Source organism: Gorilla gorilla, chromosome 1, assembly GCF_029281585.2.
Source record: "Gorilla gorilla gorilla isolate KB3781 chromosome 1, NHGRI_mGorGor1-v2.1_pri, whole genome shotgun sequence".
Lineage (NCBI taxonomy): Eukaryota > Metazoa > Chordata > Mammalia > Primates > Hominidae > Gorilla > Gorilla gorilla.
In genome coordinates this window covers 232118712-232145463 of record NC_073224.2, presented here as the reverse complement: position 1 = coordinate 232145463, position 26752 = coordinate 232118712, and the positions used below count along the sequence as shown (strand labels likewise).

The 26752-nt window shown below is 40.2% G+C and overlaps 1 protein-coding gene across 8 annotated transcripts in view; it reads right to left on the bottom strand.

Moving 5' to 3' along the window:
• The window catches only part of RERE (arginine-glutamic acid dipeptide repeats), a 461116-nt gene that overhangs the window by 117304 nt on the left and 317060 nt on the right, over positions 1 to 26752 (bottom strand). For all 8 annotated transcript variants that reach the window (XM_031006017.3, XM_031006032.3, XM_055383731.2 and 5 more), the window contains one exon: positions 24572 to 24671. In XM_031006017.3, the coding sequence (XP_030861877.3) occupies positions 24572 to 24671 (100 nt within the window). The remainder of the gene's footprint in view (positions 1 to 24571; positions 24672 to 26752) is intronic.

Sequence of the window (26752 nt, the reverse complement as noted above, 5' to 3'; positions counted from 1 at the left end):
GCCAGGCTGGTCTTGAACTGACCTCAGGTGATCCACCCACCTCCAAAGTGCTGGGATTACAGGCATGAGTCACCACGCCCAGCCCCAAAGTGATATTTCTTGAATGGATGAAGGAAGAATATTATTGCGCTATCATCAGTGTTTCACAGGGGCAAGTTCAAAACTTGGTCAACTGGCTGTTGTGGTGTGCCCTCCTCCTTCGGAAACCTAAGGGACTCTTTCCTCCTTAGGGAACCAAGGGGACTCTTTCTAAAGAGGCACTATCTTCTTAATGTTATAGACATTGACTTCTACCTTGTAGAAATCTTGTCTGAGAAAATTCTGAGACATCTTTAAAGAAATACTTTTTTTTTTTTTTTTTTTTGAGACAGAGTCTCACTCTGTCACCAGGCTGGAGTGCTGTGGCACAATTTCAGCTCACTGAAACCTCCACCTCCCAGGTTCAAGCGATTCTCCTGCCTCAGCCTCCCGAGTACCTGGGACTACAGGCGCGCCACCACACCCAGCTAATTTTTGTATTTTTAGTAGAGATGGGGTTTCACCATGTTGGCCAGGATGGTCTCGATCTCTTGACCTCGTGATCCCCCCCTGCCTCAGCCTCCCAAAGTGTTGGGATTACAGGTGTGAGCCACAGCGCCCAGCCTTTTTATTAAAGATACACTTTTAACATACTAGAAGTTGTTATGGCCTACAACAGCTTCATAATAGGGGAAACTTAGCTTTACAACATTTGGGGAAAATTACTGGCGATCAGGACATCTTTCTTTCCTTCGACACATTTACTGAGTGCTCAACTATGCCAGGCACTCTATTAGGTGCTGGGATATATCAAATAGCCCTTCTTTTTTTCTCTCTTTGAGACAGGGTGTTGGCTCTGTCTCCCACACTGGAGTGCAGTGGCACAATCATGGCTCACTGCAGCCTCAATCTCCTGGGCTCAAGCAGTCCTCCCACTTCAGCCGCCCAAGTACTAAGACAGCTGTGCACCGTGCCTAATTTTTGTATTTTGGTAGAAATAGGGTTTTGCCATGCTGCCTGGGGTTGCTTTTTTTTTTTTTTGAGAAAGAGTTTCACTCTGTTGCCTGAGCTAGAGTGCAATGGCACAATCAGCCCACTTCCGCCTGAATTCCTGGGCTCAAGCAATCCTCCTGCCGCAGCCTCTCAAGTAGCTCAGCTTACAGGCATGCGCCACCATGCCTGGCTAATTTTTTTTATTTTTTGTAGAGACAGGAACTCACTATGCTGCCTAGTGCGGTCTCAGACTCCTGGGTTCAAGTGCTCTTCCTGTCTAGACCTCCTGAAGTGCTGGGATTACAGGCATGAGCCACTGCACCTGCCCCAAATAACCCTTCTTAAAAGACAGAGTCTCACTCTTGTTGCCCAGGCTGGAGTACAATGGCATGATCTCGGCTCATTACAACCTCTGCCACCCGGATTCATGTGATTCTTCTGCCTCAGCATCCAGAGTAGCTGGGACTACAGGCGCACGTCACCACGCCCGGCTAATTTTTGTATTTTTAGTAGAGATGAGGTTTCGCCATGTTGGCCAGGCTGGTCTTGAACTCCTGACCCCAGGTGATCTGCCCACCTCGGCTTCCCAAAGTGTTGGGATTACAGGCATGAGTCACTGCACCCAGCCAAAGTTTTTCTTTCTTTAGATGAGGATAATGTTCAATAAAGAGCTAAGCTGGATATTTCAACTATATTCATTACATAAAGTAGAATTGGTAAATTTATCAAAACACTGGCTATCTTAAATCTCTAAAAATTGTCATTAGAAACATTCCCCTCTAACACAACATCAAGTTCTGAAGGATTGCCATAATTTCATACTGTGAAAAACATTACGTAGATTTCAAATTTTAAACACCTGATCACGACCACACAGCTACGTCTATAGTCAGGAAATTAAACACAGGCTTCCCCATATTGCTAAGGTAAAATGTCCTTTAATGTGAATAAGATTTTCTACCATTTTCCTAAGAAGGCTGTGCAAAATACATTGCAATGAAGATGGGGAAAAAAGAAACACCTCTCAAACATCTTACAGCTTCACTTTGTAGCCACAGAAAAGCAACTAAAGCAAAATAATTAAACCTTTCTGTCCATTTTGCAGCCAAGTCAGGCTGGTAAAATCTGGGATTAAATGCAATTTTAATGTAGAGTATAGAGAACTGTACATTTTGGAGCTACTGTAAAAAGATCAATACAAAAAGCAGGGACCAAGATAAAGCATCTTGACTCAGTGAGCTTACAATCTTTGAAAGCTAGGGAGGGGAGAAGCACTTAGATCTTATGCTGCCCCCACGCAACCACTGTAGCAGGATGTCATTCAGCAGAAAGCACTTTCAGATTCATCACCACAGGTGTGTGGCAGTGGTGTTTTTTTTTTTTCTTCTAAATCCAATGATCAAGGAAACATTTACTTGTAAATCTTTCCGCCTCTTTTCCACATCACTAAACTGCATGACTGCACTTCTACCCAAATAAAACCTGTCCTCCCTAAACCACAGGTTAAGACCTAGGATTTATGGTTAGGGAATCTGATAACAAAACACTGATTTCTTGAACAATCCACCAGCCTTTCAAGTCATTCCATCTCAGAACTATGCCTGTTTTGCTGTTTTCTAGCAATCGGCCTTTGGTCTCTGGGTGTGCTCCATGGAATCCTCTGAGATGTGATTTTTCCTTCGTTTTTGGTTGTTCATTGTGAAAGGACAAATGTGACTGAACTCTTTCCCTATGTGGTGCCTAGCCCTCTTCTGCCACACCTTCTGCAGCAGAAGTCCTTGGTGTCCTTGAACCCAGTAGGACATTCCAGCCTCAGAGGCAGGCTGCTCACACCATATTCTCTTTGCTTCCATTCATTCAACCAAGAGGTACCAAGCAACTCTGCCTGCTAGCAATGGGGAGGGATACAGTGGTGTGCAAAGACAGGCATGCATGAACTATGCAAAGTGGACTTCATCGGGGATTTTGGTGCTAAAAACAATAGTAACTTCTGAATAACAAACACTTAATTTGGCTCCACTATAACAAAAGTAACCACTGTACTGATTCATTCAGAGCCAAAGATACTGTGCCACAATAACTAGACATATTTAGCTAGTTGCATAAAAAGCTCTCAGTAACTAACTCTGGGTGCTACAATAAATTAACAACTAGTCAATACCTTCTGCAGCCTAGTGAAAATAGTACAGGATGTGAGGCAAGTGACAGATTCTTGCTAATAGCCCTGTCCCGAACCAGCTGAGTTGAGGTTTTCATCTGTTAAATGGGCCTAACACCACCAGCCCTCAGCTGTGTCACAGAAAAATGGAAAGTGCTAAATGAGACAAAATGTGTCAAGACACTCTGAAATGTAAAATAGCTGTAAGCTGTACAGTGGTATCATCATGGGGAGTAATATTTTAGATACATGGCTCTTACCTAACACTATTCAAACAAGAGGTTCAATAGAGCCAACAATGCCGGTAGTCACTACACATCTGCAATTGTCTTACTACAGCCTCTGACCTCCTCCTGATTAGCAGAAAGAAAGGATCATGCTACAAGAAAAACATTTCTGCATAATTGCCCAAGTTAAATCTGCTACTCTCACTCTGCCTGACAAATCATTCCATGCTTATTACTTTCTATAATTTAATATATATAAGTGCTTTACTGGCAAGCTTCTTGAAAGAATAAATAATACTTAATGACTGCCTACAGTTTAATTAACTCATGATTGAACTTCTCATGGATTGCTATAAACATTAAATTATATCCTTCCTCAAAGCTACCATGGATAAAAATCTTGTTTAAAGTTTTAACTCTTTTGCCTAAACAATTCTGAAATTCCAGCAAATGTGTATGTTGAGCAGAGAGGTGAGAGAATCCACCTTAATGCATGGTTATAAAGTGTGTTATTTTATAGAGCAAGGATGAGGCCTTAATTTTTATAAGATTGAAAATGTGCACATGTCCAAGCACCTCATTAATATTACAGCAGTCATTAAACATCTCTGGATCTCAGGCAGTCTTATTAGCATAAACTCTGCGTATTACCACAAGGTTTCAAGTTTCTATTCTGGCTTCTCATCTTAGCTACCATTTTCTGTCTGCGTGATGTTGCAAATAAATTTTCCTTTTGGCATGGCTCAGCTGTCAGGCACCTCTGTTCTATAATGAACCCATGAATTACATCTCCCTGCTCTGACATCTCTGGTCTCACACATCAAAATATTGTTCTTCAATTGTAATTTATAACTTAATTTAAATGTCCCTTTTCCCGTGACCTTTTTAGATCAAATGGCATTGCATCTGGCAGTTTCTACTATGCCGAAGCATACTTTTCAAATATAGCCATTATAATAACTATATAAAAAGTCTACTTAAGTTAGACTGCATTCAGGCTAATTAAATAATTCCAGTCCATGAAGAACAATATTAGATATCAAAGTCTTTTGCTATGCAAAATATCTGTTTATACATCACAAGAAACTGTCAAAATAACTGGGAAAGGAAAAAAGTATTTGGAATAAATCAAAATTCTTCATATAATTTTAATTAATTATTTCAACTATTAAGATAAGTGAGAAAGACCTTGCCGAAATATGTTCAAAACAAAATTTAAAAATTTCTTAGCCACGTGCAGTGACTTACACCTATAATCCCAGAACTTTGGGAGGCTGAAGTGGGCAGATCACCTGAGGTCAGGAGTTCAAGACCAGCCTGGCCAATATGGTGAAACCCTGTCTCTACCAAAAATACAAAAATTAGCCGAGTGTGGTGGCGCGCACCTGTAATCCCAGCTACTTGGGAGGCTGAGGCAGGAGAATCGCTTAAACCTGGGAGGCGGAGGTTGCAGTTAGCCGAGACTGCGCCACTGCACGCCAGCCTGGGTGACAGAGCGAGATTCTGTCTTAAAAAAAAAAAAAAAAAAAAAATTCTTGGCTGGGCGTGGTGGCTCACACCTGTAATCCCAGCACTTTGAGAGACCAAGGTGGGCAGGTCACTTGAGGTCAGGAGTTTGAAACCAGCCTGGCCAACATGGTGAAACCCTGTCTCTACTAAAAAGAAATACAAAAATTAGCCGGGCATGGTAGCGTGTGCCCATAATCTCAGCTACTCAGGAGGCTGAGGCAGAAGAATCTCTTGAACCCGGGAGGCGGAGGTTGCAGTGAGCCAAGATCACACCACTGCACTCTAGCCTGGGCGAAAAGAGTGAGACTCTGTCTCAAGAGAAAAAGAAAAGAAAAGAAAAGAAAAATTTCTTATAACCATAATTCACAAATGTCAATACATTTTCATTTATACCTCCATCATCGATGACCTAGTGCCAAGTCAATATATATGAAACACGTAAATGTTAAAAAACTAGAATTGAAACTAAGAGCACAGTATTTATTTTTATTTGGCCATTATCATTTCAAATAATGCTATTAGGTACCAGAGAGGCTAAAATTTGTCCGAATGGTCTTACGGGAGCAAAATTCAGGGATAATGGAAAAGACAAAGAATTTAACTGCAGAGGGTAGGGCTTGACAGAAAGGTCTAGTTAATTTTCAGAAGGAAATATAGTTATTGAACCAATCTTCCCTCCCTCTTTCCATCACTTTCTGAAACTACAATGTTCCAGGAATTATGCGCCAGCCCTGGAGTCACATGGAAGAAAGGAGGGGGTCGCAACATTTGCTGAGCAGTGCACAGTGTGCTAGGAACTGTGTTAGGTCTTTATGATTTCATCATTCCACACGCCTCTCTTCCACGGCCAGAGTACTAAAAATGAGGAAATGAAATCCAGAGGTTCAGTATGTTTCTCTAGGCCACTTCCCTAGCAAGTAGCAGCATGAGGATTCTAACATAAACCCATGTTCTAGGAAGATGTCCCTACCCTAGAATGTTGCTACTGGGGCAGTTTAGGACAGGCAATCTGGTGGGAGCAATGGGCACGGGGACTTTTTCCGCTGCAATGACAAAGCAAGCATACTGTCTTTTCTTAACTTGGGGCTAGGGGATGAGGGTGGGTGGAGGAAAGGAGGGAGCCAGCAGCTCAGAAAAGAGGAAAGACACACATGTAAACAAACTAACAAAAAAATCCCCATCCATGAAAACACTCAAAGTGCTAAATGAAAGCTGATGGGGATGACATTTGCTCAGTCTGGAAAATCTAAAATGCATTCACAGGGGAGGTTTTGAAAATCAACAACCAGTGTAATATGATTAACTTGCCTATGCTTTATGAACACCAACAACCACATAAAAAACACTATTCTAGGAGAAATAAGCAGTGCTATTATTGCAGTAAAAACAGGCTACACGAGGCAGGGCGGACCTGCATCCTTCGCTTCTTTCGCTGTCACAGAAGAGGCTGAGGTAGGTCATTTTTGGAACTTCCCAGTTTTCAACATTCCTTCACTTTACAAAGATTTTTTAAAAGGCAAAATATTATAGAATATTCTTCTAAAAAGGAATAAACAAATGGTAATAATGTTAATACATTAATTTAGAAAAATAAAAAAACAATATAACCATTGAATTAAGCCACATTCCCCAGGCCAAACACTAAATGAATGGCTCCTGCACAGGCTTCACTTACACTTTAGGGATTAAGGTTGTGCCTCTTAATTTTCAAGTCTCTGTGAAAGCTGAAGTTTATGCCACAGGTCTTTAAATGCAATTATGGATAATTAATCATTTACATAGTTAACATGTCTACAGCCTGACTTCTTTTTTTTATAAATGCGAGATCAGCCACAGAATAGTAGAAAGGGAGGGTGCGGAGGGTGTAGGCTGCTTGCCAGGGCAGGAGGACTCCACAGACGCAGTCAATAATCTACTAAGAAGACTCAGCTTGAGGACCCACAATGAGTCTAACTCCGGCCACAGGGAGAAAAGCTCCTGGTACATTCGTGAACCTAGACTGTTTATGCTGCTTTTCTCAATAATTATTTGTCAGCTGAGGAAGACCTATGTCTGGCCACAAGTGGAAATGGTTCAGGACCACAAATGGAAACTAAAACATGTTTTCACTTACTCCTGGCATCCTCACAGCCTTGAAAACAGAAAAAAATTTGTGACATGAAACTGGGCAGAAGGCTGGAGGATGACATAAAAACCACAGGTCTAAGCATCTCACGTAGGCACTAGTGAACCTACTCATACATGCTAAATTGACCTAGAAAGTGTATGTGAAAGGCTTTCACACAAAAACACAAAATCAAGACCAGTTACATCAGTATTAAGAAGCATTTATAGTAACTGCTTTAAATCCTACTTAGTAGAATTGAGGTACAGAAATAATTACCCCCAATCCAAGGGCTCAGCAGTCTGAATCTCAGTGCTTTGTGATGAGCGATTCTAAGGTTATGCAAACAACAGTCCACCTAATATTTTTGGCAATGATAATGAAGTTATGGAACAACGAAGACCGAAGAGGCATACACTGATGCATATAAAGCTCCAGAGTTGGGAAAATATACAAGCGACTGCACTTTCTAAAAACTTCAGCCAAGAACACAGCTTTAGTAACTAAGAAATAAGCAAAAAGCCTCTGGGCAACCAAAACAGTGTCCCCAAAAGCCAAAGGCCCTGGAGAGCCAGGAAGCTCCCACTCTGAGCTTTAGACACTTAGTTACCTCACAATTCTAGCTTTCCCAATCTAATAACAGGTCTCAAAAGAAAAAATCAGAAAGACTGTATGATTTCAAAAGAGAAGAGCAGCAGCAGACAGCCTGACTGTGGGAGACACAAAAATTTAGCAACTACTATGCAAACCAAAGAGCTCAAACTCTAACAGTTGCACATTCTTTTGTTAACGGACACCAGTAATGATCACTCAGAGGCATCGAGTAAAGGCGGACTTGACTTGAGAAGATATGAAAATGTATTCCTCCTCATTTCTAAAATGGAAGAAAAAAAGTAAAGAAAGAAGAAAAGGAGGAGAAGAGCCAGTTTTCCTAAAAATGCTGGGATAACTAGTACTCCAAAGTGCTGCAGTGGCTGGAATACACAGCCCAACAAATAACCAGGTGTGGGGAGAAGGCAGGCCACTCAACAAATAGGGGAGCAGGAAGGACAGGAGTGGGGCACCCCAGTGTCATTACCTATGAACCCCAGAAAATTGCTGGGTAAGGGGGAAACATCTAAGATTCTGGAGGACAGGGCTGGCCAGGACAACACAGGTTGTCAGAGTCCAGTGGGGCTGGGCTCTGGGCAGGGCTGTGGCACTGAAGCTAAAACAGACACCAGAGACTTGAAAAAGCTACAGCTTCAAGGATTGCCTGAGTTTATCCCAGGCCAGCTCAAAGACTAACCTTAAAACAACACAACTTGCCCACAAGGGTCACTAATGAACAACACCTTCCCTACTCTATCAGGCCCAGGCTAGGACTGGCGCAGGCTGGACCCAGAGTTTTGAGGGGCTAGGGTAGTGGCTGAGGAAGAAACACTGGGCAACCTGGGAGGTCAGAACATATCAATTAATATGGTAGTTATACATGACAATTTTGTTATCTAAATAAATATCCTTATTCTTTGCATAAGGAAGCCAAATACTCCCTATTTTATAAATCAAATGTCCTCACATTACAGAAATATCATAGCCACTACTAGAAATATTTTTATACATTCTCAATATCAGAAACGCCACACTTTAAATAAGTCATAACAGCTGGGCAAGGTGGCTCACACCTGTAATCCCAGCACTTTCAGAAGCCAAGGCAAGAGGACTTCTTGAGGCCAAGAGTTTGAGACCAGCCTGGACAACACAGTGAGACCCTGTCTCTACAAAAAACTTTTTTTAAATAAATAAAAATAAGCAAGTCACAACAGATGCAAAAATAATAATTATGAGCTATTTTTTTAATTTCAAAATAAGTAATATATTTTAGTAATATTTTATATAATAGTCATTTTAACTGTGGTAGGCCAAAAAATGACCACCAGAAGATATACACACCAAATCCCTGGAACCTATGAATGTGACCTTATTTGGGAAAAGGGTCTTTGCAGATGTGCTAAGGATCTTGAAATAAAGGAGATGATTCTAGATAACTCAGGTGGGCCCTAACTCCAATGACAAGTACTTATAAAAGAGAGGTGGTGAAGAAACCCAGACTGGAGAAGACACAGACACACAGAAGAGAAGGCAGTGTGAAGATGAGCAGAGAAAGATGGGGCCACAGCCAAAATGTGCAAACAGCCACGAGAAGCTACAAGAGGCGAAGAGTGGGCTCTGCCAGGAGGAGGCGGAGAGGTACCCCACTGACAACTTGATGTCAGATTTCTGGCTTCCAGAACTGTGAGAGAACCTCTCTGTCGTTTAAGCCACCAAGTTTGGGTAATTTGTTACAGTAGCCACAGGAAACAAATACACTAACCTTCAAAAACTGGGGATAAAAAATTATTTAAGAGAGCTATAAAAAAGCATTCTGAGGTATGTTTCCAAAATATAGGAAATGAATACTAGGGCAAATATTATAAATTTTAGAATTTTGTAGTATGCTGTAGAATACATGAGCCCTTCTGAAACTCATGGGCCTGATTTGTTCTAACAATGAGGTGTTCACTTAGATTCTCATCAAACACCCTCCCCACAAGGGCTGCAGAAACTCAAACATGTTAATTACCAAATAAATAAATGAATATATGATTTTATTAAAGCCTTTTTTTGTTTTCTGTTTTTTTTTTTGGAGACAGAGTCTCGCTCTGTTGCCCAGGCTGCAGTGCACTGACGTCATCTCGGCTCACTGCAACCTCCGCCTCCTGGGTTCAAGCAATTCTCCTGCCTCAACCTCCTGAGTGGCTGAGATTACAGGTGTGCACCACCACACCCGACTAATTTTTGTATTTTTAGTAGAGACAGGGTTTCACCATGTTGGTCAGGCTAGTCTTGAACTCTTGATGTCGTGATCCGCCCGCCTTGGCCTCCCAAAATGCTGAGATTACAGACCTGAGCCACCAGGCCCGGAAATTTTTTTTTTTTTTTTTTTTTTTTTTTTTTTTTAGACGAAGTCTTGCTCTGTTGCCCAGGCTGGAGTACAGTGGCATGATCTCGGCTCACTGCAAACTCTACCTCCCAGGTTCAAGCGATTCTCCTGCCTCGGTCTCTCAAGTAGCTGGAATTACAGGCATGCACCACCATACTTGGCTAATTTTTATATTTTTAGTAGAGACGGGGTTTCACCATATTGGCCAGCCTGGTCTTGAACTCCTGACCTAAGGTGATCCACCCGCCTCGGCCTCCCAAAGTGCTGGGATTACAGGCACGAGCCACCGCATCCGGCCTAAGCCTGTTTTTAAATTTAAAAAGGCTAAAGGTTTTTTTTATCAATTTGCTGAAGACATTGTGTTATTAATACTAATATAGGCTCAAATATGTTAAAATTCTAACTGATCAAATGGTAAGTGGATGTTTTTATAAATACCACATATATCTCAAAACATTTTACCACTCTTTAACATGGAAAAAAATCATCTGATAAAGAAGTTTCTTAAATGAGTAAATGAACTTTCTAACTTATGCCAAACAAAAGTAAAAGCTGAATCACATCACATTCCTCAGTCCCTGCTGAGCACCTAGGAAACAGGAAGGAGATGCAGGAAAAGCTTTGGCATGAAGGATTTCTGATTGGCTGAACAGCAAATCCTCCAAATTACAGATTAACCAGACATTTCTTTCTGTTTCTGAGACGGGGTCTCACTCTGTCACCAGGCTGGAGTGCAGTGGCGCGATCTTGGCTCACTGCAGCCTCCACCTCCTGGGTTCAAGCGATTCTCCTGCCTCAGCCTCCCAAGTAGCTGTGACTACAGGAGCATGCCACCATGCCCAGCTAATCTTTGTATTTTTAGTAGAGATGGGGTTTCACCATGTTGGCTAGGATGGTCTCAAACTGTTGACCTCGTGATCTGCCTGCCTTGGCCTCCCAAAGTGCTGGGATTACACGTGTGACCCACCGCACCCGGCCCGATTAACCAGACATTTCAAGAAGACGCTATAAGGTACTGGCCTCAATTTAAACCAAGTTTAAATAGTTATGTATATAAATATTGTGTATATAAATAAGTGTGCTTATTAATTTTTAGATGATAACCACACTTGCCTCATAGAATTGTTATGAAGATTAAATGAATTCATTCATAAAAAGCACTTAAACTTTTGCCTAGCATATAAATACTCAAACCAGAAATACATTTCAATTTTATAATCAGGAAGCTGACCAATAGTTGATACCTAAAAAAATAAAATTAATAGTGATGAACTTAAGGTCCTATGACTGGCTCAAAATTCAGTGGAAAAGCTCAGGGTGGGAAAGAAATGGCTTATCAAAAACACATATACAAGGAAAAATGAAACATAACAAGACTACAACACAGGACTAAAAAGAATGTGATGAACACACATTCTTATAAGCTGAGACTGCACTGAGAAGATGAGCTTTTAGGATAACTGAGGGGTATCCCCGGGTCACCTTATGTTGATCAGACCTGAGGAGTGTTGCTTAGTGCAGGTGCCACATTTTAAATGACACGCGAAGCAGACCAGGAGGATAAATAAAATGGTAATATATAAAAATGGCTAATACCACCACACGGATGATGCCTGAAAACAGTACCCCCTCAATAAAAGAAAGCAGTCACAAAAGGCCACTTATTATATGATGCCATTTATATGCAATGTCCAGAATAGGCATATCTGTAGAGACAAAAAGCAGATGAGTAGTTGCCTAGGGCTGCTCAATAAAAATAAAAATAAAGAACCTAATTGGATTGTAAGTGGCCTTTTATCTCCCCATCCACCCCAGAGAAGTTTAGATAATGCTCTCTCTCATGTTCAGGGAAAAGAAGAAAATGGGGTATAAAGTTTGACTTTAAATAAAGCTACATATTATCTAAAAAGAAACAAAGTACTAAATTTTAAAAGCCATTTCATTTCATTCAAACAAGACAAAAAATAGGCTGGGTATGGTGGTTCATGCCTGTAATCCCAGCACTTTGGGAGGCTGAGGCGGGTGGATCATGAGGTCAGGAGATCAAGACCATCCTGGCTAACATGGTGAAACCCCGTCTACTAAAAATACAAAAAAAAATTAGCCGGGCGTGGTGGCAGGCGCCTGTAGTCCCAGCTACTTCGGAGGCTGAGGCAGGAGAATGGCATGAACCCAGGAGTTGGAGCTTGCAGTGAGCCAAGATGCTGCCACTGCACTTGAGCCTGGGCAACAGAGCGAGATTCTGTCGCAAAAAAAAAAAAAAGACAAAAATTAAATCACGCAATTTGTGTTAAAATGTTGTTACATGGAACTTTAGAAGGGAATTTATGAATTTCTTAGCCCAAAGGAAGCCACACAGGTGAACACCTAAACACTTAATTTTCAAAACAATAGCTCAAAATGTTTCTAAAACTGGAAAATTTTCAAAAAATAAAAGTTGAAAATTATATATTATTATGCTAATAATCAGCTGAAAAGGTCTTGGTTATACCAGAAAACCTCAACTGCGTGATCTTTTTCTGCATCCTCACTAATGCTATGATTAACAGCACAACATTCTGTTGACTTCAATATCCTGTTATTACATAAATAAAACACTGGCAACAGTGCCTGTCAAGGCTGATTTATATGAGGTGCTGTTCTGAAATTTATTGGATTTCCATAATAAGAAATCATAGAGCATATCACCTTTACCCATTAGACTTTCCAACAACAAATAAAAAATCCTGAACGACAAGAAAACCCAACATCTTACCTTAACCCAAGCCAGCAAACATTAACCATTTAATGTTGACTCATCTGGATAGAAACATTTAAGTAAAGGGTGTAGGTATGGAATGAATGTCAGAAGGCTCCTCTCACATGCTTAGGGAAAACTTACGAAAGGGCCTCCCGGCAATGCCTTATTTGGGAGCTGAGAAATATTCCACATTCAAGTCATAAGCACTGCAAAGCTAATCCAGGTCCAGATACTTTAGTGAAGGCCATTTATAATGAACAAACAAAAAATCTGACAAAAATTCTATGGACTTAATTTTTTAGAATAAAAGAGAAATGAAAATGATCCTTAGAATAGGGTTATCTGCATATTCTGCTATGCCAACTTCCTAACATCAATTTCTGGATGATCAAGTGTGAGATGAACTTGAACTTGATTTATCTATTCAGTCATTCAACAACCATTTAGTATCTCTCTACCATGTATCAGGCATCAGACTAGGGTTAGAAAACACAAATAATTAATACTCAATAGTTAACAAATAGTGATATTTATAGACCAGAGATGAAAAACTATGAAGCCGCTGGGAGCCTTGAATTCTTTGCTGAAGGAGATGTGGGTGTGCATAAATAAATAAGCAAACAAACATGTCCTCTCTTGAATACATAAAGAGCTTAATCCAAACGTCTAAAAGCCACCCGTATCTCAGGGAATAAAACTGTCCAGGCGGAGGTGAAATCTTTGTTGCATGATTATAAATTTTACTTATACACAGTGAATATATAGTTATGTTTAGTGTTGGTGAGAAAATGGCAATAAATTACTGAGAAGAAAAAGCAAAATAATTTGAATTGTATTAGAAACCAGGAAAGATACCTGAGCCCAAAGAAGGAAATCCAACATCAGTTTAGTAAAAATAAGTTGGCAAGATATATTCTACAAAACCTTAGTCTCAAATGATGGGGCTTTTCTGCAGTTTCTAAGTAGGAATATAAAGGTCTATTTTGTAAATGGCCAAATAAATGTAAGCACTCAAAGGTGGCTAAATTAACCCCATTAGGATAAGACAGATCATCTTCATGTTCTATAGCATGATGTTTACAAATTATATGTCAGCTGCAAGTGTTCAGATGAGCCTAATGCAAACACTGTATGAGGAAACACACACAGAAATATTTCCACACAAGATCTTTCTGGGGAAACACTATTACTTCTTCATATTTAACATAAGCTTATATTTAATATATAAAAATACAAATAAAGCTTTTTTTTTTTTTTTTTTTGAGATGGAGTCTCGCTCTGTCGTCCAGGCTGGAGTGCAGTAGCGCCATCTCGGCTCACTGCAAGCTCTGCCTCCAGGCCACACCGTTCTCCTGCCTCAGCCTCCCAAGTAGCTGGGATTACAGGCGCCACCATCACGTCCAGCTAATTTTTGTAATTTTAGTAGAGATGGGGTTTCACTATGTTGGCCAGGCTGGTATGGAACTCCCAGCCTCAGGTGATCCACCCACCTTGGCCTCCCAATGTGCTGGGATTACAGGTGTGAGCCACTGTGCCCAGCCAAATAAAACAATTTTACATTTATAGGTGTTCACATTTGAAATATTAAAATAAAACATATCATTGCTACATACAAAAAGGAATACGCCCAATGTTACTAAGAAATCCGTCTTTTCCTAATGAGAGAGACCAACATGTTTATTACATCTTCTTCCTCTACAGCGGTACAAAGCTGTTTCTTATGTATGAAAAGATAAGAAATACATGTTAACATAAATGAACAAACAAAGAACAACTGTCCTGAACTATCTGCCAGTTCACTATTGGACCAAAAGTAGCAAGTCATGTGGCCATGAAAATAAGATATTTATTTATTAACTACCTCTGTGATTCTTCAATGAGGCCTCTACTATTAAGAATGTGGGCCGGATCCGGTGGCTTACGCCTGTAACCCCAGCACTTTGGGAGGCCAAGGTGGGCAGATCACCTGACGTAGGGAGTTTGAGACCAGCCTGACCAATATGGAGAAACCCTGTCTCTATTAAGAATACAAAATTCGCTGGGCGTGGTGCCGCATGTCTGTAATCCTAGCTACTTGGGAGGCTGAGGCAGGAGAATCACTTGAACCTGGGAGGTGGAGGTTGTGGTGAGCGGAGATTGCGCCATTGCACTCCAGCCTGGGGAACAACAGCGAAACTCTGTCTCAAAAAACAGACATATGGCTAAAGTTTTATATAACCTGAAAACCATCTTCATTAAATTAAAACAGACTCAACACTCCAAACAAAAGGCAGAGCTTGCCAAACTAGATAAAAAGGCATGAAACAACTAAAGAACACAGGAGATGTTACCTTAAATACAAAGAAAAAACAAGATTCAAAGTAAGAAGTTGTAAAGAGATGTACCATGCAGACAAGAAGCATAAGAAAACTATAGTGGCTGTATTAATATTAGACAAAATAGACTTCAAGACAAAGAATATTAGTAGACACAAAAAAGGTTACAGCAGAAAGGTAAAAGGGTCAAAAGACAGAGAAAGACACAAATATTTTAAGTGTTCATGTGTCTAATAACCAACTTCAAATATATGAAGCAAAAATTAACAGAATCAAAAGGAGAAACAACCAACTCTACAATCACTTTTTTTTTTTTTTTGGAGATGGAGTCTCGCTCTATTGGCAGGCTGGAGTGCAGTGGCGCGATCTTGGCTCACTGCAATCTCCGCCTCCCAGATTCAAGCAATTCTCCTGCCTCAGGCTCCCTGAGTAGCTGGGACTACAGGTGTGCGCCACCACGCCCGGCTAATTTTTGTATTTTTAGTAGAGACGGGGTTTCACCACATTGGCCAGGATGGTCTCGATCTCTTGACCTTGTGATCCGCCCACCTCGGCCTCCCAAAGTGCTGGGATTACAGGCGTAAGCCACCGCGCCTGGCCTACAATCACTATTGAAGACTTTCATACATGTCTCTCAGTAACATACAACTAGGTGATAAATAAAAAATTAGTATAAGAGAAGATATGAATACTAACATCAACCACTGACACCTGCATAACAGCACACCCAGTAACTACAGAGTATAAGTTGATTACAAGTACACATGAAATATGAACCAAGATACATCACATGCTCAGCCAAGAAACAAGTCTCAAAAGATTTCAAAATACTGAAATGTTACTGAGTACTCTTTGACCACTGAATTAAATTAAATTAGAAATCAATAACATTCCAAAAAATAAAACTTAGAGAAGCCCCAAGTATCTGGAAATTAAGGAATTTAGTACTAAATAATTCATGGGTCAAAGAAATCACCAAAAAATTCAAAACATTTTTGAACAGAATAATAGATCACAACAAATCAAAATTTGTGGTAAAATCAGCTATTTAACATCCCACTTTAGAAAGCTAGGAGGAAAATGATCAAATTAAACCCCAAATAGGTAGAAAAAAATTAATAACGAACAGAAACCAATGAAATATAAAACAAACGGGAAAAAATAATAAAACCAAACTCTAAAAAGATCAATAATGTTGAAACGTCTTTATATTGATCAAGAGGAAACAAATTACCAGCCTTGGCAACGTGGAGTCCATCTTAAAAAAAAAAAGAAAAGAAAAGAAAGAAAAGAAAAAAAGCACTTTCCATATAAAAAAATTTAGATGGCTAAACTGTGAATTCTGGCAAACATTTGATATAGAAAGTGATATCAATCCTTTATAAACATCTCAAGAAAACAGAACAGGAAGAACTATTTCCCAACTAATTTTTTGAGGGAGTATTACTCTGATATGAAAACCAAAGTTCTTATTACCAAACTCCTTATTACAAAGAAGGGAGACTACAACTCAATATCTCTCATGAACACAAATGTAAAATTCCTTAACAAATTATTAGCAAATTGAATCCAATAGTACGTAGTGACCAAGCAGGATTCATCCTAGGAACAAACAGTTCCTTCATATTTGAAATCAATGTAATTCACTATATTAACAAAATAAAGAATAACAATCATATAATAATCTCATTAGATGCAGAAGGAAAAAAAAAAGCAACTGACAAAATTCAACACCCATTCACAATAAAAACTCAACAACCTGGATATATAAGAGAACATTCTAACTTGATTAAAAAAACAAAGAAAGGCCAGGTGCAGTGGCTTACACCTATAATCTCAGCATTTAGGGAAGCTGAGGAGGATCACTTGGGCCCAGGAGTTCGAGACCAGCCTGGGCAACATAGTGAGACCCCGTCACTACAAAAAATTTTACAATTAGCTGGGCATGATGGTGTACCCTGTAGTCTTAGCTACTTGGGAGGCTCAGACAGGAGGATTACTTGAGTCTGGGAGGTCAAGGCTGCAGTGATTCAAGATTGCTACACTGCACTCCAGCCTGGGCAATAGACCCTTTCTCAAAACAAACAAATACAACAAAAACTGCATTGTACTTAATAGTAAATGACTGAAAACTTTCTAAGATTAGAAAGATAATGTCCACTCTCATCACTTCTATTCAGTATTGTAGCAGAGGTTCAAGGAAGTGCAATAAAGCACAAAAAAGAAATAAAACACATAGATCATAAAGGAAGAGGTAAAACTATATTTGCACACGACACGTTTAGCAGGACCAAAAAAAGCCAACATATAAAAACTGATTGTGTTTCTATGCTATCGAAGACCATTTAGTTACAACAGAATCCTCAAACAGGAAATACTTAGGAGTAAATTTAACAAAATGTTGTAAGATCTGTATTCCCAAAAAATCTTATTGTAAGAAGTAAAAGAAAGCGGGGCATGGTGGCATGCACTTATAGTCCCAGCTACTCAGGAGGCTGAAGCAGGAGATCACGTGAGCCAAGGACTTCAAGCCCAGACTGAATAACATAGCAAGACCTCTTTAAATTTTTTTTAATCAAAAAAAAAAAAAAAATCAAAGACAACTTCTTTAAAAATAGAGAAATATCGTATTTATGGATTAGAAGATCCAATATTGTTAGGATGTCAGTATTTCCCAAACTGATCCATAAATTCAATAGAATCCCAATTAAAATTCCATCAGACTTTCTATTTTTTATTATTATTATTTTTTTGAGACAGAGTTTCACTCTTGTTGCCCAGGCTAGAATGCAATGGCACGGTTTCGGCTGACTGTAACCTCCGCCTCCCGGGTTCAAGTGATTCTCCTGCCTCAGCCTCCTGAATAGCTGAGATTACACGCACGTGCCACCACGCCCGGCTAATTTTTATATTTTTAGTAGAGACGAGGTTTCACCATGTTGGCCAGGCTGGTCTCAAACTCCTGACCTCAGGCGATCCGCTCACCTCGGCCTCCCAAAGTGCTGGGATTACAGGTGTGAGCCACCGCGCCTGCCAGACTTTTTAAAAATTAGAAACTGGAAGGCTGATTCTAAAATTTACATGGAAATGGAAATTACCTCAAATAGCCAAAGCAATCTTTAAAATCACATTTAAAGCAGAAAGACACCCCTGAGGTCAAGACTTCCTATATAGCTACAGTATTCAAAATACAGAGGCCCTAATAACGATCAATGAGACAGAATAGAATCCAGAAAAAGATCCAAACATAAAAAAGCAGCTGATTTTCAATAACAATGTCAAGGCAGTCAAATGAGAAAAGTTTTTCCAACCAATATTGTTCAAACAACAGGTACCTGTGTGGAAGATAATCAATTTTCACTCCATAATTAACGCATCACAGTTCAAAATGAATCAAAGACCTAAATGTGAGAAGTAAAACTTCTAGAATAAAGCACAGAAACAATCTTTGTAATCTTGGAGTAATCAGAGATAGTACCATAAAAGGAAAATAATGACTTATTAAGCTTCAGCATAACTATATATTAAAGTTAACATTAAGGAAAAAAAGTCAGGCCAGGTGCAGTGGCTCATGTCTTAATCCCGGCATTTTGGGAAGCTGAAGTGGGAAGATCACTTGAGGCCAGGCATTCTAGACCAGCCTGGGAAACATAGTGAGGCCCTGTCACTAGAAGAAACAAACAAACAAACAAAAACCCTAAAAAAAATTAGCCAGGTGTGGTAGCCTGTAGTCCCAGGTACTCAGGAGGTTGAGGCAGGAGGATTGCTTGAGCTCAGGAGTTTGAGGTTACAGTGAGCTATAATCACTCTACTGTACTCCAGCCTTGGTGACAGAGTGAGACTTAAAAAAAAAAAAAAAAAAGAAAAAAAATTTTTTTTAAAAGAATGAAAAAAAGTCATGGTATGGGACAAATAATTCCCAATACATATATCAAAGGACTTCTACCTGAAATATTAACAAAAAATCCTTACAACTAAATTGTAAAACAAATTTTTTTAAGTAAACAAACTATTTGAACAGAGGCTTCACAAAAAAAGATAAACAAATGGGCAATAAAACAGGAAAAGATGCTCAACCCTATTAAATTAGGAAATTCCAATAAAACCTCAATGAGATATCACACTACACATCCATTAAAATGGATAAAATTTAAAAAAAAATAACTGACAATACCAAGTCTTGGTGAAGATGCTAAGGACGTAAAATTGTAACACACTACTGATGGGAATCTAAATTGGAACCACTTTAGAAACCTGTAGGCCGGGCGCAGTGGCTCACGCCTGTAATCTCAGCACTTTGGGAGGCCGAGGCGGGAGGATCACGAGGTCAGGAGATCGAGATCATCCTGGCTAACACAGTGAAACCCCATCTCTACTAAAAATACAAAAAATTAGCCAGGCGTGGTGGCGAGTGCCTGTAGTCCCAGCTACTCGGGAGGCTGAGGCAGAAGAATGGCGTGAACCCGGGAGGCAGAGCTCGCAGTAAGCGGAGATCGCATCACTCACTGCACTCTAGCCTGGGTGACAGAGCAAGACTCTGTCTCAAAAAAAAAAAACCTGTTTGACAGAACGGGCGCAGTGGCTCACGCCTGTAATCCCAGCACTTTGGGAGGCCAAGGCGGGCGCATCACGAGGTCAAGAGGTCAAGACCATCCTGGCCAACGTGGTGAAATCCTGTCTCTACAAAAAATACAAAAAAATTAGCTGGACGTGGTGGCACGTGCCTGTAGCTACTCAGGAGGCTGAGGCAGGAGAACTGCTTAAACCTGGGAGGAGGAGGTTGCAGTGAGCCCAGATCGCACCACTGCACTCCAGCCTGGGCAACAGAGCAAGACTCCATCTCAAAAAAAAAAAAAGAAAAGAAAAGAAACCTGTTTGACAGTTTCTGAGAGAGCTTCCTACGTACAAACAATCCTGCCACTCCAAGTATTTACCTGAGAGAACTGAAGATAAATGTCAACATAAAGACTCATACAACGATGTTGAAAAAACTTTTATTTATAATGGCCAAAAGCTTATAAACAACCAGAATGTTGTTTAACCAGGTTAAAGAATATGAAAAAATTGTGAATATGCATATCCATACAAGCGAATACTTATCAATAAAAAGGGGATGAACCATCGATACATGAAACACAACTGGCTCTCAAAATCCTTATGCCCAAAGAAGTCACACAATATGATTCCATTCCTGTAACATTCCGCGAAATGCAAACTACTCCAAAATGATTTTAAAAAAATAAAAAAAAACATTGAAAACTCGATACTTCAATGGCTATCTGAGGCTGGAAGCAGAAAATGATTATAAGAGGCCATGAGGCAACTTTTGGGGGTGTTGGAAATGTTTTGTATCTTGACATTATAGTAGTTTCACAGATTTATAAGTAGTTTCACAGATTTATATATCCGAAAACCCTGAAATTTTTGACTTTGAAACAGAGCAGTTTATTATACATAAATCTTACCTCAATAAGTTGTTTCAAAAATTACACACTAGCAATCTCTTCTGTTAATAATGAAGAAAAAACAATAAAAATAAGTAATCTAAGAGCTTAGATTCAAAAATAGGTCCATATAATTGTCATAAAGAACTGATAGCTCTGGGCAACATTGTGAGACATCATCTCTACAAGTAAAAATAACCAGCTGGCCCAGGCGCAGTGGCTCACGCCTGTAATTCCAGAACTTTGGGAGGACAAGGCAGGTGAATCACCTGAGATCGGGAGTTCGAGACCAGCCTGACCAACATGGCGAAACCCTGTCTCTACTAAAAATACAAAATTAGCCGGGTTTGGTGGCACATGCCTGCAATCCCAGCTACTCGGAAGGCTGAGGCAGGAGAATTACTTGAACCTGGGAGGTTGTGGTGAGCCAAGATCGCGCCATTGCACTCCAGCCTGGGCAACAAGAGCAAAACTCCATCTCAAAACAAAAACAAAAAACAAAACAAAACAAGAAAAACAGCTGGGCATGGTAGTGCACACCTGTGGTACCAGCTACTCTGGAGGCTGAGGTGGGAGGACTGCTTGAGCCCAGGAGGTCAACGCTGCAGTGAGCCGTGATCCACCACTGCACTCCAGCCTGGGCAACAGAGCAAGATCCTGCCTCAAACAAACAAACAAACAAAAAAGAACTGACAGCTCAAAAATTTTCTAAACCAATTGCAGTTTTAAAAATGAAACGATTTATTTAAATTTACTCATATTTAAATACTCCTACTGGATGTTCAACACACTTTAATGTGGCCACATAGCCTATTTCATTGAAGTTCTATGTTGCCCTAGGAAGCAGGAAATATATACTAATTACTCACAGGTTTCTTCTAAACTGATAAATGCCTAACCTTGTTTTAAATCTATGCTATACTCTAAGAAAACAATAAATGCTTTCCACACAACAATGTATATATCTTCTTAACTTATTACTTAACACAGCTCAAATCTTCTATTACTCTAGGGAAGTAAAAAATCCCAGTAACTTCTCTCACAGGATATTTTCATTCATTTTTCATTAGGAAAACGCTTGCAACTAAAGTTTTCGGAGTCAGTTCAACAGTGAAGTACAAAAATTAAAACAGCACATAACTTTTCAATTCATCACAAAATATGTACACATAACCTAAGACACCTGAGCCATGTCAGGCTAGTCTAGAGAGTTTCAGTGTCATAAAAATGAAAAATTGTACAACAAAAAAATCTCTGGGAGTGCTAACAAAACCTTCAGAAGGAGCTTGCCACAAAGAACCATGGGCAAAAGTAGCCAAAATGATTTCTATACTGAAGTATGGTCTACAGAATTCTTAAGAGAGTTTGGAATAAAAAGGGGAATAAATCATATACATTCAAGAAAGTGCCAAAAATAGACATTTAATTAAATATGGCAAGATCTTCATTATTCAAAATTCAACTGATAGCACAGTTATGAAAGCAGGATTTTTTTCACAAAGCTTTTATACAGAGAACAACTGGCCAGACATGGTGGCCCATGCCTGTAATCCTAGCACTTTGGGAGTCTGAGACAGGAGGATTACTTAAGACCAGGAGTTTGAAATCAGCCCTGGCAACAAAGTAAGACGATGTCTCTACAAAAAAAAATAAAACTTAAAAAAAGGCCAGGTGCAGGGGCACACACCTGTAATCCCAGCACTTTGGGAGGCCGAGGCAGGAGGATCACTTGAGCCCAGGAGTCCGAGACCAGCCTGAGCAATATAGTGGGACCTCATCTTGACAAAAATTTTTTTTTTAAATTAGTCAAGCGTGATGGTGGGCGTCTATGATATCAGCTACAGCTCTTGGGAAGCTAAGGTGGGAGAAAAGCTTGAGCCTGGGAGGTTGAGGCTGCAGTGAGCCAAGACTGTCACTGTACTCCAGACTGGGCAACAGAGCAAGATGGTCTCAAAAACAAAAATTAGCTGAGTGCGGTGGCACATGCCTGTAATCTCAGCTACAGCTACTCAGGAAGCTGAAGTGGGAGGATCACTTGAGCCTGGGAGGTCAAGGCTACAGTGAGCTGTGACTGTGCCACTGCACTCCAGCCTGGGTGACAGAGCGAGACTTTGCCTCAAGAAAAAACAACAACAAACAACAACAACAACAGAAAAAAGTTCCTATCAAAGACTTTCTCTTTGTACACACACTTTTAAGGTATTCTGAATTCACAGACATTCATATCTAACCTACCACAGCCTCTACTGGGTAGTAGTATCATCAACCTCTGAGTTTCAGATTCCTCATCTGTAAAATAATCTTAAAGGCCCCTTCTGGCTCAATCATATGCTCAAAATAAAGATTCTGTATTTAAAACTAACAAACAAAAAAATCCCCACTAACTATCCTATCAAATCAGTGAGAATGTACACACACACACAATATTTATGACAATGTGAAAAAACATTCTCTTATTTAGAGAATGGCATATCCCTAGCAAAACCACTCAAATGTTATATCATACTCAAGAAACCTAATTATACTAGGAATAAAAATCAGCCATATCATGCAGATATCTACGTTTCCTCAAAAGCAAGCTGCATAGTAGATTTCTAAATCAGGAATGGGGACTACTTTCTTCCCTGTGTTAGGAACTTTTGGGACAGTCAGTATTTAAGTCATCTAGCCGCCTCGGATTCTCCTATTTAGAAACTGGGACAGATGATCTTGAAAGTCTCTTCTAACTATAGTGACCTCTCAAGAAATAAAAAAAAAAAAAAAAGAACAAGAACAAAGGGGTGCTTAAATGACATTTGGTTAATCATCAGAAGAGGTGCTTAGCCTCATACTAACTAACATACACAACGATGCAGACTATCAATATATCAGAAATTGATTCCATAAATATCATTAGCTCTTCAGATTTAATGGTTTCACATTAGTAATGATAGAGAGGAATTATTTCATGTAACTTTAAAATACATTAATATTCCTATACAGCCCCATGGGATATAGCCTAAGGCCAAAACAAATAAAAACAACAACAACAAACAAAGAGAATGAAAGACAACTGGTTTCAGTAATCATATTGTTTGCGGCAGTGTGTTGTTATCTGAGCTGCTGTGTGTTTATTATGGGATTAAAGTAGATGAGTAATTATGATGGTATGTCATGCAACCAACTCAGTAACATTAGCCTCATTTATTTCCCTTTACTTTTAATTTTTTAGAAATTATTCTTGTAAAACTTTTTATAGTCATGTAAAATATTAACATGTTCCAAAGTATACTTTATAAAAAACAAGTTTATGCAAAAAAGTTTAGCTTCTTCCCATCCCTCCATGTGCTTTAAAATAAATACATGGTCTCAGAAACAGTGAAGTACAAAAACACAGCTTCCAGATTCCAATCTTGGGGGTATGACCTTAAATTGTGACTTAATCTCTCTCAACTCATTTCCTTATGTCTAAAAAGGTGATGATAATAGAACCTAGAGGCCGGGCGTGGTGGCTCACGCCTGTAATCCCAGCACTTTGGGAGGTCGAGGTGGGAGGATCACAAGGTCAGGAGATTGAGATCATCCTGGCTAACATGGTGAAACCCCATCTCTACTAAAAATACAAAAAATTAGCCGGGCGTGGTGGGTGTCTGTAGTCCCAGCTACTCGGGAGGCTGAGGTAGGAGAATGGTGTGAAGCCGGGAGGCGGAGCTTGCAGTTAGCTGAGATCGCGCCACTGCCAGAGCAAGACCCCATCTCAAAAAAATAAAAAATAAAAAATAAATGAAAATAAAAATAGAACCTAGAGGTGGTTGTGAGGATTAAGCAAGATCTTCTACGCACAGTACTTGGCTTTGTGAGGCCTCAGTTAAGTATCAGGTGCTATTATTAGGATCTCATTTGAGAGTCACCTCAAACCTGCAGCACAGACACAGATTAGGAAATGAACCTGCAGGTGCCACATCACTGGCCTGGAGCCCCCATGGCACCCAACAGCCAAGACCACAACTCACTCCTGAGTCTACAGGTGACTTCATGCTCCGCACTCATCACACATTCCCTACAGCCAGTTCAGGGGAAAAAGAAGTGTCTTCCCACTCAGGGTGACTTCAAAAGACTTACTGTGTTCAGTGCATTCAGAGTGGTGTCATCCCGAGAGGCTGCGACACAGCCGTCCTCTGTAGAGCCTCCATCACACATTCCTGCAAATGCCGCCATGCTCCTTCAGAAGAAAAGGTTTTTCCTTTATTAGTACATAGTAATATCAGGACAGAGACTTAGACCTTCAATTTTCAGAGGACATTTCCAGCCCAGAACAAATTCCATTACTACACGCATGATGAACCAGTTCCCAGCTCTGCCTCTGCTCCTGTTTAATCTTTTTTTTTTTTTTTTTTTGAGATGGAGTCTCACTCTGTCATCCAGGCTGGAGTACAGTGGTGCAATCTTGGCTCACTGCAACCTCCACCTCCAGGATTCAAGGGATTCTCCTGCCTCGGCCTCCCGAGTAGCTGAGACAGGCACACCCCATGCCCAGCTAATTTCTGTATTTTTAGTAGAGACAAGGTTTCACAGTGTTGGTCGGGCTGGTCTCGAACTCCTGACCTCAGGTGATCTGCTCGCCTCAGCCTCCTAAAGTGCTGGGATTACAGGCGTGAGCCATCACGCCCAGACCAAAAATAAATTTAAGTTCCTCTTCACTCACGCAGAAAGACATATGTTACTTTTAGTCAGATCCATTTGTATTGTTTCTTCCCATGCTTTAGCAGTACTAAGATTTTAGATTTGAGAGCATGAAGAATCTAAATCTATGAGCCACAATTTCAGTAGATGACAATCTTCTGAAAGAAAAGTCTCCAGAAAACATGTGAAATTAAGTCATCTAAAATTTTACTTAATTCCTCTCATTCTGCATATCAACTACCTTTAGGTGAATTAAAAGTAAAAAATCATGGCTGGGTGTGATGGCTCACGCCTGTAATCCCAGCACTCTGGGAGCCTGACGCCAGAGGACTGCTTGAGGCCAGAGAGTTCAAAATCAGCCCTGACAACATAGAGGGACAAAAAAAATATATTAGCCAGGTATGGTGGTGCATGCCTGTAGTCCTAGCTACTGGGGAGGATGAGGTGGGAGGATCACTTGAGCCCAGGAGGTTAAGGCTGTAATGAGTCATGATTACACCACTGCACTCCAGCGTGAGACCCTGTCTTAAAAAAAAAAAAAAAAAGGTGAGAAACCAGAGATAAAACCTCTTAGTCATTCACTCCACTTACACATTCTCATCTCTACTGAATGCCACCATGCACAACACCGTTGACTAGAAAACAGCCAGGTAACTGGGACAACATAGAAAGGACCCCATCTCAACCAAAAACAAAATTAAAAATAGCCGGGCATGGTGCCACGGGTCTATAACCCTGGCTACTCTGGAGGCTGAGGCAGGAGGATCGCTTGAGCTCAGGAAGTTAAGGCTGTAGTGAGCTATAATTGTGCCACTGTACTGGTGGCACAGCCTGGTGCCTGGGTGACACAGCAAGACCCTGTTTCAAAAAAACAAAACAAGTAACAACCAAAAAAAAAAAAGAAAAAAAGAAAAAAAAGAAACTCACAAACCCAGCCAGGGTTAAAATTCAGATGCCCTAATCCTTGCTTTCATGTTTTTGTTGTTGTTGCATGCTATTGATGTTGCCAAGACCCAGAATCACTACATACAAAGCCTGCCTGCCTGCTCTATGACACCTGCTCTGTGGCGCCCGCTCTGTGCCATGTGAGGAGCGAATTCACACTTCTCTCTGCATCGAAGGCATTTGTACGTTCTATGCAACTGCCACGAGGGTGATCACAGATAAATATTCTCATGTAGGCAAGCCACAAAAACATCAAGTTCAGGACAGGCACTAATGAACAGCCACAAAGTAGAGACAGAACATGAAATCTGTAGAGGGTTTTGTTTTTGTTTTAAATTTTACTTTAAGGTCCAGGATACAAGTGCAGAATGTGTCGGTTTGTTACATTAGGTATATGTGTGCCGTGGTGCTCTGCTGCACCTATCAACCCGTCATCTAGGTTTTAAGCCCCGAATGCATTAGCTATTTGTCCTAATGCTCTCCCTCCCCTCACCCCCACCCCTCTGTAGTGGGGTTTTCAGATGAGCTGAATGACTGAAGTACTCAACTGGATTGAGAGGTTTTGGTAACTGTATGTATGGCCTAAGCTGTTTTCCTCTTGAAAAGTTCCAAAATTTGATGTGGGGCAAACACCAAGAAGAAAAACATTACTTCATCATGAAAAAAATTACTTCA